Source organism: Ptychodera flava, chromosome 14, assembly GCF_041260155.1.
Source record: "Ptychodera flava strain L36383 chromosome 14, AS_Pfla_20210202, whole genome shotgun sequence".
NCBI lineage: Eukaryota > Metazoa > Hemichordata > Enteropneusta > Ptychoderidae > Ptychodera > Ptychodera flava.
In genome coordinates, this window is record NC_091941.1 from 33,263,384 (window position 1) to 33,281,790 (window position 18,407).

The window sequence follows — 18,407 nt, forward strand, 5'->3', positions numbered from 1 at the left end:
ACAGTCTGGTTATTTAGACTCATTATGAACTGTTATTCATGTTGTTGTTTGATGTACAACAGCACAGCAACCCATTTCATACTACCCTCAGGGCTTGCAGGATTATTCAAAAAGACAGTGAAGAGACAGAACTTTGCACTGTACATTACAGATTGCTGTAGACATTGCTGGGTGTGTGTGTATTGCAAGTTGTTTGCTGTTGCCTGCTACTCTAGATACCGTTGACCTTGCAGACTCATAAATATTGATGTGCTGTTGCTGCTCCACTCGCATACTCATTAACATGCTGCTAGTACACTGTTCTGAAAAACACATCTCAAAGATGGTACGGTCATTTCGCCTTTTTAAGTTTGGCATCAAGGTGTGACAAGGCCCTACATACAGATTTCAGTGGCAAACAATGCCCAGACTCCAGACTTGATGGCATCTTGCCACACAGATACTACTAATTGAAATTGTTTCATCGGCTGACTTGGTTCCGGGGGTGAGCGACTAAGGTATACAAACACGAATAACAGGCAATAACAATTGAGTCACGGTCATTATCAAGATTGTAATACAGAAATATCAATGTAACAGCTCAGCGGAAACTTATTTCTAATGACCTTGACCATTTCCTTTTTCCTGTACATTAATTATAAAGCTTTATTTCATGAACAATGGTAAACCATTGCATTAATAATCCCAACCAAAAGTACCAAAGGAAAAATGGTTTCTTAAAATATTGACAGTGTACATATTCTGAAATTGTAACATCACCCTGACCCTGAAATTGGAGCAAAGAATTTGGTGAGAAGTTGATGTGAATGCTTGATTATTCCCATTTTGAAATGTAAAGACTGTAAAAGTGACATGCATATGGAAAGTGTCATGAATAATAAATAATCTACAGTACTCTGCTACAGTATGTTCTTAATTGCTTTTGACTGCCCCACAACGGGAAGGTTGTAAGAGCTTTGCCGGACTTTCCGTCTGTATCTGAATTAAATTGCCATTGATTACCGGGATTTCATCAATAATTCAGAGTGGTGGCCTGCCACTAGCAATATGTTAGGTACAAAAGAGGCCATGTGAGGTTAAGTATTTGCCTTCAGACAGTTTTAATTATGATAGATTGCCGTGGCAACATTATGGGTAGCGTTTTACTTCAGTTGCGTACATACACCATCACTGATACTACGTTATACAAAGTATGTTGTTTTTGTGTGGATGGTGTGAATGATCTCACAGCATTAGACAAAACTTCCAGCAGGCATTGATTTGAAAGGCAATGCTTGTCTTCACCAGGATGTTATGTAAATATGGCTGTTGATTTTGAAATAAAATATTTAACTTGACAAAAGGGATCACGACAGAAGTGTGCCAACTAGAGTATTCCATAACAAACTTTCAATATGGTTCCATTGTTTTATGCGACAAAAGTGGACCTCTGTAGAAAGATGGGAGACTGAAAGAGCTGACACCTGTCACATATCGTGTGAATAGTTGTTTTACTCTGAAAACTTGTGTGAAGTTACTGCAGCCATGTGCCCATAGCTCTTCCAAACTCACTCTCATGGATTTTGACTGAATAATTAAAGGTTATTACCCAATTTGCCTGTTCCTGTGTTGTATCAGTATGATTGTCATTTGTGCTCGTCAGACACACAACAAAGTCGAGTGTCTGATGCAGCACAAATTACACAAATGCTGACACAGCACAAATAGCGGGCAATATTGGATAATAACCACTCATTGTCATATACTCTTTCCCAGAATTTTACAAATGACCGGAAAACCTTAAATTTTGGGGCTTTACTTTTATTCTGCCTCGCGTATAAATATGGAAATATTTTTGTAAACAGGCGTCATTCATAAACTGTGAAGTCAACACCACCACACGTGACAGATCCTCCCTACCCTAACAAACACTAAAGAAAAGATACCGGGATGCATATAATAGTCAAACGAGAAGGCTTTTTATGGTGCAATATGTTATTACAATCATTTCCGATCAAAAACTTTCCTTTGCTTTAAATCTCCCCCTGATTTTGATGGCACTCGATTGTCATATGGAATGGAGAAAGGTGGCTATTTTGTTTGGTTGCACTGAGAGGCGCCATGTCAACAGGTTTTGTGAATAATCACTGTAATACAACTTGCTCACTACCTGTTTGGAGGTAGACAGCGCCTTGCAAGCGGTAGAATGTTTGCTAGAGCCTGTCTAAAAAATTACAAGAACTCAAATGGAATTACCATTTGGACATAGGTATATGATAAAATGTGAATATTGCTGCCTGTCTGGTTCAACTCCCCAATACAAAATATAAACATTAAGTGGGAGTCACAGTACACAAATTGCTGTGTACCATTACTCAGTTATATTTTTAAAAAAATAAGGTTTTGTTGCACCGAGTTAGTAGAGTGATTTTGGACTGTGAGTGTAAGAAAACAAGAATGATATTCAAATACAGTATACATGTATGTGACAGTGTGCTTTTAAAGAAATAAAAATGTGTCAACTATCAGAGAGAATGGCCTTTTGACATGTCTTGGTTCTTTATCTCCCATTTCTATGTATGATATCAGAAACGACCAAATGAAGATAAGCCACCACTTAAAGCCAGGCATACTTGGAGTGAGGTGGATGATAACATTGAAATCAAGCCATTCAGATACCCCAAAGGATCATCTGGTTCCAGAGATCAGTCGCCAGATTCAGGCAAGTTAAATCTTACACATTACAAATACCATTCTCATTATCCATGTACCCTTTCATTTTGTGTGGTTTTCAGTGTTCTTCACTCCAATTTGAGAGGAATGGTTTAGCAGGTCAAGATACAACACTTGCATGCTTTGTGGATTAATTTGCTCTTTCATGTAATAGATTAATTTACTCTTTCATGTAAAGACAATCAACAATATTTAGGGGTGGCCTATCCATAATCCCTTGATTGAGAATCTTGTATGTAACTTTTGTCTTAGGCTTCAATTGGACATCTATAAAGCAGATATTGAATGCACAGGTATAGTCTTCTGCCTCACCCTCCCTGGTTGATGTTGATTTCTAGTTAGTTGAACCATCAAATCTTCATCATGTAAATGTGTACAAAGGCAGAGAGAGAGAGAGAGAGAGAGAGAGAGGGATTTTTGTACCAAGATTTATGACTTATCCCCACATATTTCTTGCTGTGGTTTTGTCACTAACTTCATCATACTTCTGATAATGCAGGTTCTGGGGCTGGAGGATCATACCGTCAGATACACCTCAACAAACTGAAACGTGAAAGAGAGCGGCCGTCCTTCAATGCATATACTGCTGGGCTTGGAAGTAAAACCGATGACTCTGGAATCAGCCACAGTGCACCATCAACCGATAGAGGTAAATCTTATCGCTATAAAATAATCTGCAAATAGTGTGTTACATTATATGTAGTCCTTTAAGAGGTACATTGCTCATTTTTGAAAAGTAAGGTCTGAAATCTATAAATTTATGGTGGGATGTCTTTGGATATATTGCTTGAAAATGAGTCTTTTGTGTTGAACCATGTTTCCTGCATGTTGTTAAAACAAGGTTAAAATGACAAGTGTGTTAAAGGGCCAGTATCTGTAACTCTTCATGATTTTTTCACTATTTTTATTTTATATGTCAACTACAGTTTCTTGTTCTACTCTCCAAAGGATACTGCAATACACAGTATTCAGTTTCTTAACGCAGCCTGCACATGTGCGGAGTGCACTGTTGCTATTGACAAGCAAATTGTCGTTGTGATGAAAATTCAAATGTAAACAATAATGGTGCACTTTACATGTACTTGTACATACTCTGTGTGGGCATGCTGAATAGTGGGTGCTTCACCATACTGCGGGGAGTAGGACAAGAACTTCTTGTTGATGTACAAAATAGAAATGGTGAAAAAATCATCAAAAGTAACGCTACCGTCCCTTAAATAATTAAGGTATCCGTACATGACTAGATAAACTTAGCAAAAGGAACTTAAGGTGTTTAGCAGTGTGATACACATAGATTTACAAAATACAAATTAATGTACATTTTATAAGAACAGGTTGTATGCGTCAAGGTACTTACCTTTTCCTTGTTCTGCCATCCTTCTCTAGCATTTATTTGCCATCCAATTCATTTATGCTTTAATTTTCTTTTGTTTTATTTGTTTGTGTTTTGTTGTAAATGTTGTTTTGGTTTTTGAAGACTGGCCGGGCTGGAAATATACCAATGGGACTTCTTTCACTGATATCTTTGGTAAAGAGTTTTGCCTTTTGAGTTGCTGGTATGCTGTGCTGCACTTACGCTTGAACTAATGCAATAAAATATTTTTTTGGTAAAATTAGTAATTTAGTGAAAAAAGAAATTAACCAGCTTGTAATCCAATAATACAAACACTCTTAAAGCACAATCATTCTTGTATATGAAGTGTGTTGTTAAATTGCACCGTATTCTGTCTAACCTCATTTGCTATCAATATTAACCAAGCTGTGTTGATCACAATTATTGCCAGCGTAACTGCAAGTAATATTGTACTGTGTTCTGTAACAGTGTAGCAGTTAATGAATAAAATGCAGTACATATATGGTTGCAGATAATCCGTAGTCCATAACAGTACATTACACTTTCGCATATCATATTCAAGCCACACTACAGTTTTATGTTTGCAGTTATATTTGTATTGACATACTGTAGTGAGTTTATATTGAAGGAAACAGATGGCCGTAGTCAATCAAAAATTCAACAAGATTATCAGAGTAGGGTTTTCTTCTTTGTATATCAGTCTGCCATCACACAATATGTCCCTTTTGATATCACTTGATCTGTGTGAAACTCTCAGGCAGTCAGAGTGTGTCACATCCACTGAATGTCTGACAGTTCGGTATCCATCCGGGGTATCCATGCCCTACTTTGGAAGTGGTTTGTTCGTTTCCTAGTGTTTTTCACTCGCCATGTACGGAACAGTTTGTATCAGTGCATTAGTTTGTTTAGTAAATCTAAATGCTCAAAAATTGTTTACATCGTGTCATCGTGGAGTTTGCCATCTGCAGTTCCACACATCAGTTAATTGAGTTTACCAGTATACACAAGTCAGACTGTTAACACTAGTTTAACATTTACAGTGCACATAACCTTTGCACTGGCAACAAACTCTGCCACATCAGAACAAAAGCAAGAAAAATAAAACATTAATTTCACAGCACTCCTTCACTTAAAAAAAATTGTCACACAGCATTTTGTTTTGTTGATAAAAGGGTTTGATGTTGTGGCTTAAACATGCAGGTTTATCATAGCTATGAGTTATATGTGTCAGAATCACATCTGGTGTCCCAACTCGCATAGCAAAATTGACCCAACCAACCCATTTACACCAGGGAGTATGCCCTGCGAATAATTGCCCAAAGAGACGCTATAAAAACACACAGTAATAAGGGTCATGTAAACGACTGAACTACATTCTTCCCATCACATTGGGTGTGGTGTGAAATCTCAAAGAAATCTCAAAGGTGTGGTTGTGCTGAGAATGTTTTGATTTTGAAAACACCAAAGTTGCAGTGATCCATAAGTAGCCTTTCTCACCTCTCACGTCATCGCTATTCACCCAGTATTAACAGCCAAGATGTGCATAGCACAGAGACTGTATTTAACGTGTTCATTCATTTTTTGCTCTGTTTACCTGTTTTGATTTTGATTTGGCTTTATTTTCACCCATAATGCAGCTACGATTTTTCTGTAACACTGAGCGAAATACCGGCAGTAATTACTATATTTTACATGTTTGGCCTCAAGATTTATACATAATTTCACATTTATAGCCTGTGTGATGTCATGAAAATCGGGATAATGACAAGCAAAGGACAATTAAGAACTGACAATTCTCAATATTAATCATAGATTTGTCAAAATTATTGATCAAGTATGATATATGAAGACATACCGAGAGGAATTTGAAATCTGTTTTGGCCAAACTATATTCAGAAAGATGTTTTTGTGTTCAAATATGCACAATCGTATGTTAAAATAAAAACACCTCTCTAAACCAAACCAAACTAAATGAAAAAGCATATACTGAATGAAATGCTTTTTTGTTTTGTTTCCTTCTTGAAATCTTATTTGATAATTTGTCCTGTTTTAATCCTGTTTGTTTCCATTTCAATTGAAAAATTTACAGTGGGAGTTCTCAACCCTTGGTTGGCGGATTCTCACATTAGTGCTTGTTTACATTAAATTTTACTGTTTATGTGGTTTAAATCCTTTTGTCACCTTTGAAAGTTGTGTTCAGGTTATCATTCTGTTCAGAGATAAAACTAATCAAAAATTGCCCTCTAAAAACAAGTTCTTTAAAATTGTTCAGAATGAGATTTTTAAGTTTTTCCTTGAAAAAATTGCTGGGGTGTATGCTTTGTGGGTTGATACCCAAATATATTTAACAGTTTGAACCAACATTAGGGCTTCTTTCTGTGACTGACACAATCATACATTTATTCCCCAACAGCTGGATTTCTTTGTCAACCGCACTCCACATCATCACAGCTACCTTTGAAACTATAGACAGTATCTATGTTGAAACTAAAAGTCTAATGTGTCATCTGAACTGTTGACATGGTGTGGTTCCTTTCAGGTGAAACTGACATTCTTGCCAGTTCCACAAACAAGAAGCGTGGCGTTGGCAGACAGGACAGCAAGGACAGGGATGACAAGTATTTCCCGTCGTTCGGCGGCACCAGCAAAGATGAAGAGTTCCTGCGCAAGAGCCTTGCAAGTACCTGGCCAAACCAGGATAAAGAGCCTCCTCCAATACCCAGAAAAAGAGTTGATCCTCTCTCAGGTAAGCGCCAGTGTCTCCAGTAGTCGTCATGCTGTGCTTTACTAGATCATGTACCATTTTATATCTGGATATTCTTATTTCATATTTAATTTCTTGCATTACTGTTGACCCATCAGAATCACCAATATTCAAATATAAATTATCACGATATAACTTTTGAAGAAAGCAAGGAAGCAGATATCATTTCTGTCTAGCTTTCCTATTCATATGTATTCCATGTATGTTATGCTATGTCATGTGTGCTATACAAGTATAATTGTCATAGTATTTCCACAGAGCATTTGGATTATTATTTTTTTTGTATGATCCAAAACATTAGTATCGGTAAACCAGTGACTCCTGTTTTCTCCATGTGTAAGTCAAACCATGGTGTTGTCTTTCATTCCAGAGCCAACAACTCCGTCCACAGTATACCCTCCTGAATGGCCTGGGTCCGAGGAATCACCCAAGAAAAGCAACAAAGTCAACCAGGCTGCAATTCCACTGAAACCAACCCTGGCCAGATCAGCGAATAGGAAAACCAAACATGTGCCTCCGCTGGCGTTAAACGACAAAGGAAGCCGCCCCCTCGGGACAACAGAACCCGACAGAGCCAGGGCCTACCTCATCAACACTAAAAAAGATGATGACTTTGATGATTTAGAAGATAGCGATGACGATTTTAATGTAAGTTTGATACCAAGCTCATCATTTCAGAGGATCAATATTCCTCTATCATTGATATACCAGGTGTTCTTTTCTAACATAGTATTGATTTGATTGAAGCATGGGATATTCAGTTGATCGGTGATGTTAAGCAGAAATCCACAATGTGCCTATATCCGTAATAATATTGTGCATGAGCCCTTGACAAAACTGTTAAAATTAGGAAAAGAACGGAATAAATCACTGTTAATAAAGGGGAAAGGTAAAGAAAAGTAAGGAACTAGAGTTAAAATGATAAGGAATCTCAAAAAAGACCCACGAAATACCATTTTAGGATAATGAAAACGTAGAGGTCTGGTATGTAAGTTTGTACGTGTGGGTCAAAAAGAGTTTTGTATTGTTGTAATGGCTTTGGACATCCATTCAATACTTCTAGAGGCGCAGTGACAAATTTCATTTCACCATCACATAAGTCAGGTTTATTGTATACTTTTGGGAAGTCACTTATCTTTGGATTGTCGTTCACGTGCAGGTTCACACTGATGATTGTTGTCAACTCAGTTATTTGGGTGTAAATAACATTGCCAGCATATCTCATCCAGAAATGGACATGTCATTTTTGAAGAAAGATGCTACTGTATATCAGTGTGACAACATTTTTCTTGTACTCACTTTGTGTATTGGTGGTAATAGTAAGTTCATAGCAAATCAACCATCAAAAGAACATGTCTTTTTGGTCCTTGCAAGATTTCTAGATTTGTTTAAAGATTAAGAAGGTATTTCTGGTTTGGTTTCTGAAATAGACCATTGATGGTATTGATGCCCCGTATATTTTAACTTTGAAATGTACACATCCCTATTGTCGTGGCTGCTCACTTAGACCTCACTTAAATCATGGAGAATGCAGTGATCATGATCAAATATGAGAAATGTTACTCGTTAAATGTCTAATTGCATGTGATGCAGTGTTTTGTGTGTATGTGTGTGTGTGTGTGTAATGGCATATGTGTACATGTATGTAAGCATATGTGCATATGTGGCCATGTCTGCATGTCCAGGTCTTCTGGAAATCAATTTGCAATCACTGTTGCTGTTTACCACTGTCTCATTCCTTTCCTTGTTGTGACTTCCATTTCAGCAAATGCAGAATTCCCTGCAGAGTCTGCGAAACAGTGCGGCGAGAAAGCGTGCAGCAAGGAAAGCGGATCATTCCAATGGATCAAGCCGTACAACATCCAGGTCACCGTCACCTCCATTTGAGGACAGCGGTCATTACAGTGTGCTCTATGATAGTCTTGATCCCTCACCAAAGAGTACACCAAAGAAAAAAGGGTAAGCTCAAAGAAATGTGGTCATTTTGGAGTCAGCCCTGTGACACGTGTAGTTCAAAGTTTGAGTCATTTTGGAGTCACGCCTGTGATGTATGCAGTTCAAAGTTTGTGTTTGGCAAGCCTAAAGATCAGTAGACCTAGTAGGAAGTACCTGTCAAAGGTTATTAACTTTTGAGATCCAGAGGGTTAGGGTTGTAATACTTAAATGGGAACCCCTAAGTTACTCGGTTCTAACAACAATTTCTGTCTAGGTCCACCATTCTTATTGTGTGGTTGGTTTTTGGAAGGGGAGAAGTAAAAAAAGAACTGTTGTAATGGTCGCTGGCCACTTGCGCAAGAATATTTTTTGTCAAAATCTGAGAAAATAAGTATGTAAGATGGTTATGCCATACTGTAACAATTTGAGGTGAACATTTTCTGATACTGCCATATGCAGTGAACTAAATTGATATTCTTTTAAAATTTAAGTTGAAAACAGAATGTACTGTAACCTATGTATATTTGATTAATTTTGTGTTAGCTTGACATTTTGACATGTATTATAAACTTCAAAGAAAGTAAATGACTGCAAGGAATGAATGTCTCTACCTAGTTTCAGGTGGTCTCCAGTAGTTTTCTCAGTTTGTCATGTTTTGCAGCCATAACATTTAAAGTGTTGACAAAATTAGTATTGAAATTGTAATGAAGTGACCTTTCGTAAAGTCTGAGAGTTGTTTTATCTTACAGTAGACATAAGAATCAAGTGTCTTTGGTAATATCACAATTCATAACTAATCATGTTAGGTGTAACTTACATTTTTAATCAAAATTGTGTGTGTCCTTTGTAAATTTAAGCAAAAAAAACACTTAACTGATACAGTCTATAATAATTGAATTTGGCTAGAAAGAAGATTGTATGAAAGCTTGTAAAAAGGACCTTTTGGATTTTGTACAAGTGTTTAGGTACCTAATGATGAGTTTTTGTATTGAAAAAAAGTCTTATTATGACAATTGTCAATAACATAGCTTATCACCTTAAAAGGCTCTGCTATACATTCATTATAATAAATCTACATCAAGGCTTGTACCCTGTTATCTGCAAATGGCTTCTTATCTGATCATGCCACCTCTTACCATGCAAAGCTGGGAATGAGCTAAAAGCTCAGAGATAATGCCAGCTGCAGAATATTTTTAAGTAGAAGTCCTCAATTTGACTGATGGTCCACGAAAATGCAGATTGTAAGCCATGGAATATTCAAGGATAGAAGAAAACTAGAAAACTAGTTTGAAAGTTTTCAATAATCAATGAAGTCATCCAAACTGGAAAAATGATCGTAAAATTTTCTTTTTACAAGAAAATAAAACAAACAGGCCTTGTCATATTTTCTTGGGATGAAATATTTCACTGGCCGTTTGATTGATTGTCGTTTATTGAAGAGGATGTAATTTTCCTGAACGACTGATCCTCTAAGTAAATACTTTTCCCATTGTAAACATCTGATGTTTTTACAAAGACCGGCTATTGATATTTATATTAGTAAGTCTAAATTAGCTTTTCTTTGTAAAACAAGATGCAAATTTAATAAGTTTTGGTTGACCGACTCTCATTTCCTGAAGGCTTTTAGTATGTTGATATATCTATAGCATGTAGTGCCACTTCAACATTACAGGACACTGTTTAACAAATATGTATGTCTTGCATCGCTGAACAAGAGCATCCCATAAGACTGTTTAGGGTGTGTTCGGCTGTCTCAAGATTTGTATTAGCCCTCATTTCACATTATTCAGGTCACAATTTCAATTTTAAAAAACAGTGGAATCATGTTAAAGATATAGTTGAAAAGGTTTCATGTTAGTATGGTTTAAGTCCAGCATTCTGTGAGTTACCTTTATGCATGAAATGTACTTCTGCAAGTATTGTTTTGATTAGAAAACCCATCAACATATTAACTCAAGTATTATGAGATAGTCTAAATCCTAATTTGACTTGCTGTATCTGTAATGCGAGTTTGGTAAAAAAGTTTTTGTCTGTTATCTTTATGCTGTGGAAGAAATATAATCCAGAGTAAATTTCATCTGTAAATTTATTTAGTATTACTGAACATATCACAGACAAGTGATATGAATGCTGCTGCTATCACTCAGCTGAACAAACTTGACAATGTAAATCTCATAGCTGGACTTGCAAAGTAATTCATGTGTGCAGGGTCACATTTTGTACCCTGATGTGTTTCATTTATTCTTGTTGATTGTGGAAACTATGGTTTACAATGAAGGGAAATGGCCATTTAAATGTCCTGAAATTGTTGATTTTTAAAATCAAACAAATGACATAGACTTTGTGTTTTAGGAAACCAGAAGAGAATAGGGAAAAGAAATATTGATACTTCATTTTAAATACATAGAGTTCTAATCTTCTTGGTGTTCTGTACTGTTGTAGGAAAAAATCCAACGAATCTCCATTCAGTAATAAACCACGGGTTGCCAGGTTGTCCACCAGTGAGAAGGAGAGTCCAGAGATTGGCAGCAAGGATCTTGAACCCAACCCGTTTGAGTTCAGTCCCACAGGAGGCGTGACGTTCAGAGATAAAGTCAAATCTGATGTCAGCGTTGTTGGACAGGGGTACGGCAAACAAGACAGCGGCAATGTCTCTGTGTCTCCATCACAAATACTGCCCAGAACAGATTCACCTCCAATACCGACTCATGCCAAAGCTAATGCTAGGGAAAGGAGGCGGCAGACCAAAGGTAACCCAGCCAGTCTCTCTTATCTCTGTAAACATTCATAGCTTCTCAGTGCCAGCCATTTCTCCATTGCATCAATTTGTTGAGGAGTCACATAAAGTTTCATGGAAGTTGGCCAAACTCAACTCAGCACAGTCACAGCCGCAGTGTTAACTACTGATAGTTTTCTCGGAAAAACAAGTAGAATTGAAAAGTATCCATTGTAAGCTGCCCTTTGCATTTTTTGCCCCTATATTAGCAGCTCTATGACATGTTTTATGTCTTTCTCTGAATTTATTGCCTTTTCCCATCTCTGTACCAGGCAATGTGGTGTCTCCACTTACTATGGCATCACTTACTCACCCCGGTGCCGTGGATAATGAAGACCTCAGTGAAGACGTAGGCGTTGTTGGAAAAGGTAAATTTAATTGTTGATCATAAAACTGTTAACAAAACATTGATACACATTATTAACAAATTTAATCAATTTAATTAATCATAGGATGTAATGTTGATGAAAAACCTTGAACATTTGACCTGACATTGATGCATGCGTGCATAGGGAATCATTCAACAGATAAATCATACTTCTTAGTCAACAGAGATGATACTTCATATTCTTCCCACTCACTGGCCATGGCCAAATAATTGAAGGACATTTTTTAGCTCATATTTGGTTTTATATATAAATACCAAAAAGAGCTTATATGATGTGTCTAAATGTCTGTATATTTGTGGGTATGTGCGGATGTATGTCCGTCACACACAAAGGCTCCCATACCGCCAAAGCTACCGTCTCAGTATTTGGTGTACAGGTAGATGTAGGGGTTGAGATGTGAATTTGTTCAAATGAACACATCAGTGTCAAAAATGTGCAAATGAGGTAAGAAAAAGCGAAATTCTGAAACAGGCTTGAAACAGGCTTACTCCACTGACTTGAGTCATTTCCTGTCATTGTCATTGAACTGTTACATATTAACAGACCTGCTCAAACCATAGACAGTAGAGGGGAGGAAGACCGTCAGTAGAGGGGAGGAAGACCGTCTATGGTCAAACTAAGGCAGTAAGGGGGCTAAGCTGCCTTTCTGCTATGCATGTTGCTAAAGTACCTCCAGTACCTAAAGTTTCAGACCTTAATTACTTTTGTCATTCTTGTTTTTCTGGTTTAAATATTTCTTGTTGTTTTTCTGGTTGTACTGTGCAGAAATCATTGTCATAACATAAATGTAGAATTTTCCTGCACTGAACAGATAGAAACAACATTTATTGTGATCTTTGGTACCCATACTGGTATGTACCATTCTGATCAAATTTGAGCGACACCGTATAATTGCGGTATTTTTTATGAAATGTCAAAGTGTTGTCCTGACTTCATATAAGTGTTAAGATTAGTTCAATGGACTGTTGTTTGAGAGGGAAGAACTCTTTTTTGGGAAATGCTTAAGAGCCACCTGGCAAATCGTGATCATATGATTGTGAAAAGTCTTGATGCACTACTAGTTCATGTCTTGCAGGGAGGTTTAATTTCAAAAGTAGAATATAACTGCACTTGGTGATCTCCCAATAATCACGATGTGTGTTTTGTTGATCTTCAGGAGTGTTTGGTACGAAATACGCTCCACCAACTCAAGAGTATGGAAATGATAAGTCCAAGCGATCAAAAGAGCGCAAAGATTCAGAAACAGGACGGAGCAATCTTCCAACAGGCGTCTATGGAGTGTATGGTGTTGGAATGAAACAAACGAACAGCCTTGAAGACAACGACAGCTCTGATGAGGTAAGCTAGTATTTTTGATACGGTTATAACAGTTTACCTGTAAATTGTGTCTCGGAAATAGTTCATCAGACAGATAGTGTTGATGTTTTTCCCAATAGGGATACCAGACTTAACCCTTTTCCTGCCGAGCGCCCTTGTCCGTTATTCTCCCAAGTCAGTAGAAAACCGCCCCATAATATGTGCCTGCAAAAGATTGGCTCTCCTGCATGTTATCCTGCCAGCCATTTTGGCAGAAATCGCCCATTTTCAGGGTAGTTTTAGCCGTACTTATACGTGTTAGACTTCGATAATTTCTACATGCCCGTAGACAGGGGAAGGAGCTCAAGGGTTGCTGCAGAAAAAAATTGAGGTCACCGGCTTTGTTTGCCCCTGGGAGTGCGTCATTTTATTGCCGTTTCATGTTTATTTTTTCGGAAATAAACTCCTTCAGTATTACGCACGTCCGCTAGGCACAAACATCACCTCACTCGTCTGTTAGTCAGAGACCCTGAGGGTCGTGCTAGGGGTGCAGAAGCACCGTCAAACCTGTCCTGTTTCCCCAGGGTAGGGGCAATTGAATACGTACCTCCAACGACTTGGCAGTGTAGCACAAAAACTACGTTTTGCCGTTGTATTAACGACATGGCTGAGCCATTGAAGCACAGCTTTACGTAGTTTTGCCAGCTCAGTTGGGAGTTGGCTTACGAGTGTTACCGTTCATTACTGACTTAATCGAGTGGTCCTCAGTCAGGTACGGGTTTGTACCGACATGGCTTGGGCTGCAGCTAACCAGTGATAACCAGTCACTACCCCCAAGTCTTCAGTTCACTTTTGCGATGCACGGGTGCAACGCAATATGCTTCCATTGTTCTAGCCATCGACGTGTCCACATGCTGGCAGCCATATTGTACTGCTAGCTGGTTTGCATAACAAAAGCAGTCCCTGCTAAATGCAGACGTTATCCCCGTACATGTAGCATATTGACCTCATGTGCCCTTTTGAATTCTCTGTACGCAAACAGCGTACGTAGTTACCAATGCATCGGCAAGAGGATACGTTTGCCTGCAAACCAGAGCCAGTACTTCGGACGGTGGAATAAATAAAAAATCCAAAGCTACGTCCATTGAATGGCACGGCCAAGGCAGTGAAGGACGTTGCCTGGCTTGAACTTGCAGAGCTGAAGCCCAGCTTAGTACGTCGGACACCAGTTTGTAATGGTATTTCCGAGTCGTTCATATCCGTTCCATGGGAGGAACAAGTCGAGCCGTCCCGTCAAAAATACGTTCTCATTTTCAGTCACGCACAACTGAATAAGTGACTTTCGTCTCGCACCATCGGCATATCTGCCAAGTCGTTTGCAAGAGGTAGCCTTCTAGATTAGCATTGCCGAGTTGGTCAAGTTCGGCAGCAATCTGTATAGTGCCAGGCAGCCAAGTACGTCCCACTCCGCCAGAAAACGTCACCATGCTATCCTGCCAAGTCCGCTAAAAAGCGGTAAAAAAAAACCAGCCCCCCTCGGGTGTGGGGGACTGGCGGACAGGTTTCTGCACCTTTCCCTGTCCTTGGACTCCCTGTGAACCCATTTCGAGAGCAAACGCCGTTCCTCGCCCAAAACCTGTCCTCGAACGACCCCTAGCGTGAGCAAGGGTTTGCTACACGTAGTTCCGTCGACTAGGCAGGAAAGGGGGTACCAAAAAGGAGCCCGATTTCCACCGCCTTAGGAGGATAACGGCCGTGGCTGCTCAGCTTCTAGCTACACCGAATTTCAAGCGGATTTTCACCGACTTGGCAGGAAAAGGGTTATGTCTTGAAGTGCTTCTTTCAGATAAAGGTTATTTACATTACATTCACGCAAACAGAGCAGGACTGTTAGGACTTTACAATTGTCACGTAGTCACAGAGTTGTCATTGACTGGGTTGCTGAAATAACATTTTTGAAATCTGTCTTTGGTCAGGATCCAGCCAGCATCTCCATGTCCAAGGCCACCAAGGATAAGATGGCCAAGAAACAGCTGGAAATGGAACAGAAGAAAGCTGAAAAGCAGGCTGAGAAGGAGAAGAGACAGAAAGAGAGGGAAATCTGGCAAAAACAACAAGAAAGAGAGAGGGAGAAAGCTCGGGAACAGCAACGCGAAAAACTCAAAGAAATCAAAAGCTTTACTGAAGAAATACCACTTGACTGTGAGTATTATATTTGCCTCTGATTCTCAACTAATTATTATACCATCAGTGTCACTGGAATGTATCAGTGTTTACCTAAACATCTGTACGACAATCCCGCCGTTGTATCCTTTGAAGTCAGCTTTGAAATCGTGACTCAAATCTCTTGCCAATATTTGCACGTCCAAGGTGTTCAGCGTTATCATAAGTCAGTTCATCCGTCACTTCCACATACCAATACATTCGTATGTCAATTCTCACATCTCCAGTTTTGACGATGGTAAGCCTCAGGCATTCATTTGCCTTTTGTCGTTAAGCAACAGAGTAAACATTTCCCAGCCTGGTTCTAAAGGAGTGTTTATTGAGTGCTTGTATACACTGGGCTTTGCCCTTTGTGTTGTGCGAGCCTCCCCATTATGAAGACAATTCCAAGTTCTATGGGTAATGATGATCTTTTTCGTTATTTACAGCATTAACAATATCAGGATCAAATTCCTCCAACACCCCTCCAAAGAGCAAGACAGTCATTGGTAAACCACCCGTGGCAAGCACGCCAAAGAAAAAATTAACAAAGTCGTAAGTTAAAACCCCCTCCTTGTGTCTAATATTATGAACAACAAAGTTGTACCAAAGAAGCATTGAAGTGATTGTTGCAACTTTACTTGAGGCGTGGAATGTTGTGTTCCTAGACTGAATCCCGTAAATCGCACGCACACACATTACTGTATTTATTGAGGTCACAACTGATATTGGGGTCAGAGCGGAGCATATTTGCCACCTGCTCTTATATCCCGGCAAGTGACATAGTTACTCAACGTAAACAGCAAACAACAATGGGGTTTTCAACATCTTCTCTGTCTTCGAATTCCTCTGCTACACCTAGGCCAAGCAGCGCTGGTGAAATTTCGCCGACCAAAGGGAATACCTCATTGAATCAGAGCCTATCTATGCAACACGTTGATGATGACGGAGAACTCAAACCTTTCCCTAACCCAGATGTTGGACTCAGAGACGCTCTCAGGTTCCTACAGAATGAGCACTGGTAAGAGAAACCTCCTTTATGTTCAGCCGTTACTACATTGTACTCAGTGATATGTTAGTTGTGGGTGCTATCCTTTATTGTATCTTTCAATAGCACAGTGATTGAGTATTTGTTCAAGAAATCAAAACTCACAACTATAAGTCATAGGCATGAATCATAAAATATCAATTTTCATAATTTTGTCAGACATGTGTCTTTATATATGACTGTACTATGTACTATATTTAACCATTTGGCATGTTTGATAAACAGAGTGCATTTACTGAGAACTTAATTTACAGCCACTTCAAGTCTGTTTGTGAGTAAATTATTTTGGGTGTAACTTGCCACAGGCTGCCTGATTTGTGTTTGTTTTCTCTTTAATGTCATCAGCCTAGCATTATTTTTATTTTATGAATTGGATTTTTACCTCAGGGCATTTTTCATGGGCTTGTTGGAAATCTGTACAGTCCTTTTTTTTTTAAAGCACAGAGTCACTTCATTTTCATTAATCCGCAGGGAGGTGAAAATAGATGGATTAACATACGTGAGAAGACTGGCAGTGTTCCACCCTGACACATTAAATTCTCAGTTACACACTGTGATAGTGGCAGTCTTAACAGAAGTGAAAAATCTCCGCTCCTCTGTCGCTCGAGCAGCGATTTCCACCCTAGCTGAAATGTTTACACAGCTCAGAGTAAGCATGGATAAGGTGAGGCACATAATATTACAGTTGTTCACTCGTCAGAGTCCCTTCTTTTTTCTGTTGAATCTGCCAGCAGACTTACTCCCCGGTTAGGGTAGGGAGCATGCTGCTGACATTGAACCGATTTACGATCCATGAATTTAATAGACTCGTCTAGATCTCATCATAATCCGGTCCATAATAGTTGCCATAGTGATGACCACAGCATGACCTCACTCATACATTATTCATTGGTCAGATGCTGTGTGTCCCTGAGTCTATTTTGTCAAAGGTTCCTTCTTTTGTGTTTTTTCTTCTTTTAAGAGCAGATTTCATTTTCATGATCATCTCACTTATTGATTTATTGATTTACATCAGTTGTGATTTGAAGGCCATGGTTTTATTAGTGTTACCATTTATTTATCTATTTATTTATTTATTTATTTATTTATTATTTATTTAATTTTTATTTATTTATCTATGTTTTATTTATTTATTTGCTTATATATTTACATATCTATTTATCTTTGTTTCTTCTATTTATGTATTTATTTTGACATGGCTACTCCTGAAAACATCAAACTGAAATATTTTGTCAGGAAAGGCTTATCATCACTTAGAATTCATTCACTTAAATTTGATGTCACAGAGTGAAATGTGTGTCTACCTGTAAACATAAGCCAAACAGTGCATTGACTGTTCCACTCACCACTGCAGGCGTATCTGAAAGCTGAACTAAAAGTGCATGACAGACAGCTGTTTGACCACCTGCCTTTGGATACATGACAAACTACATTATGTGTTTTTGAAAACGGCCATCAGACCTCCCATTTTGCAATGTTTCACTCAACATTGACTGGAATGTTTGTTCCTCACAACTGGTATTACCGATACCTAACTCGCTGACGCTTCTTAGGTAGCCAAATTTCAAGTCAGAGCTGACAAGACGTATTGGGGCAGTCACCTGAAGTCATTAGTGTGGACACATTCCTGAGTAGCTGGGCACCAGTCATGCAGTGTGACATATTGAATGTTGTTTAATTTCAGAAATACTGGACCAGAGAGTTTCTATACGTGCATTAAAAAACTCAGTAGAAAATTATAGCTTTTATTAGGGACAGTAATACTACTTGTAGAACTTTTTCCAAAGCCACTGCAAATTTCACGAATTGCTTCTAATAACCTACCACAGTTAACGAGGATAGAACTTTTATAGAACTTTTTTCCAAACATATCCAAACATATTGCAAATTTCAGGGGCTGCTACTTATTAACCGACCACAGCTAATGAGGG

At 38.5% G+C, this 18,407-nt stretch overlaps 1 protein-coding gene across 1 annotated transcript in view; it reads left to right on the top strand.

Annotated features, from left to right (window-relative positions):
- LOC139148820 (TOG array regulator of axonemal microtubules protein 1-like) overlaps positions 1-18,407 on the top strand; it is a 34,809-nt gene that overhangs the window by 14,572 nt on the left and 1,830 nt on the right. The window contains exons 2-14 of the mRNA XM_070720252.1: positions 2,569-2,701; positions 3,212-3,361; positions 4,190-4,240; positions 6,606-6,812; positions 7,201-7,478; positions 8,596-8,789; positions 11,208-11,515; positions 11,814-11,909; positions 13,087-13,268; positions 15,203-15,428; positions 15,878-15,983; positions 16,291-16,449; positions 16,948-17,140. Coding sequence (XP_070576353.1) covers positions 2,569-2,701; positions 3,212-3,361; positions 4,190-4,240; positions 6,606-6,812; positions 7,201-7,478; positions 8,596-8,789; positions 11,208-11,515; positions 11,814-11,909; positions 13,087-13,268; positions 15,203-15,428; positions 15,878-15,983; positions 16,291-16,449; positions 16,948-17,140 — 2,283 coding nt within the window. The remainder of the gene's footprint in view (positions 1-2,568; positions 2,702-3,211; positions 3,362-4,189; positions 4,241-6,605; positions 6,813-7,200; positions 7,479-8,595; positions 8,790-11,207; positions 11,516-11,813; positions 11,910-13,086; positions 13,269-15,202; positions 15,429-15,877; positions 15,984-16,290; positions 16,450-16,947; positions 17,141-18,407) is intronic.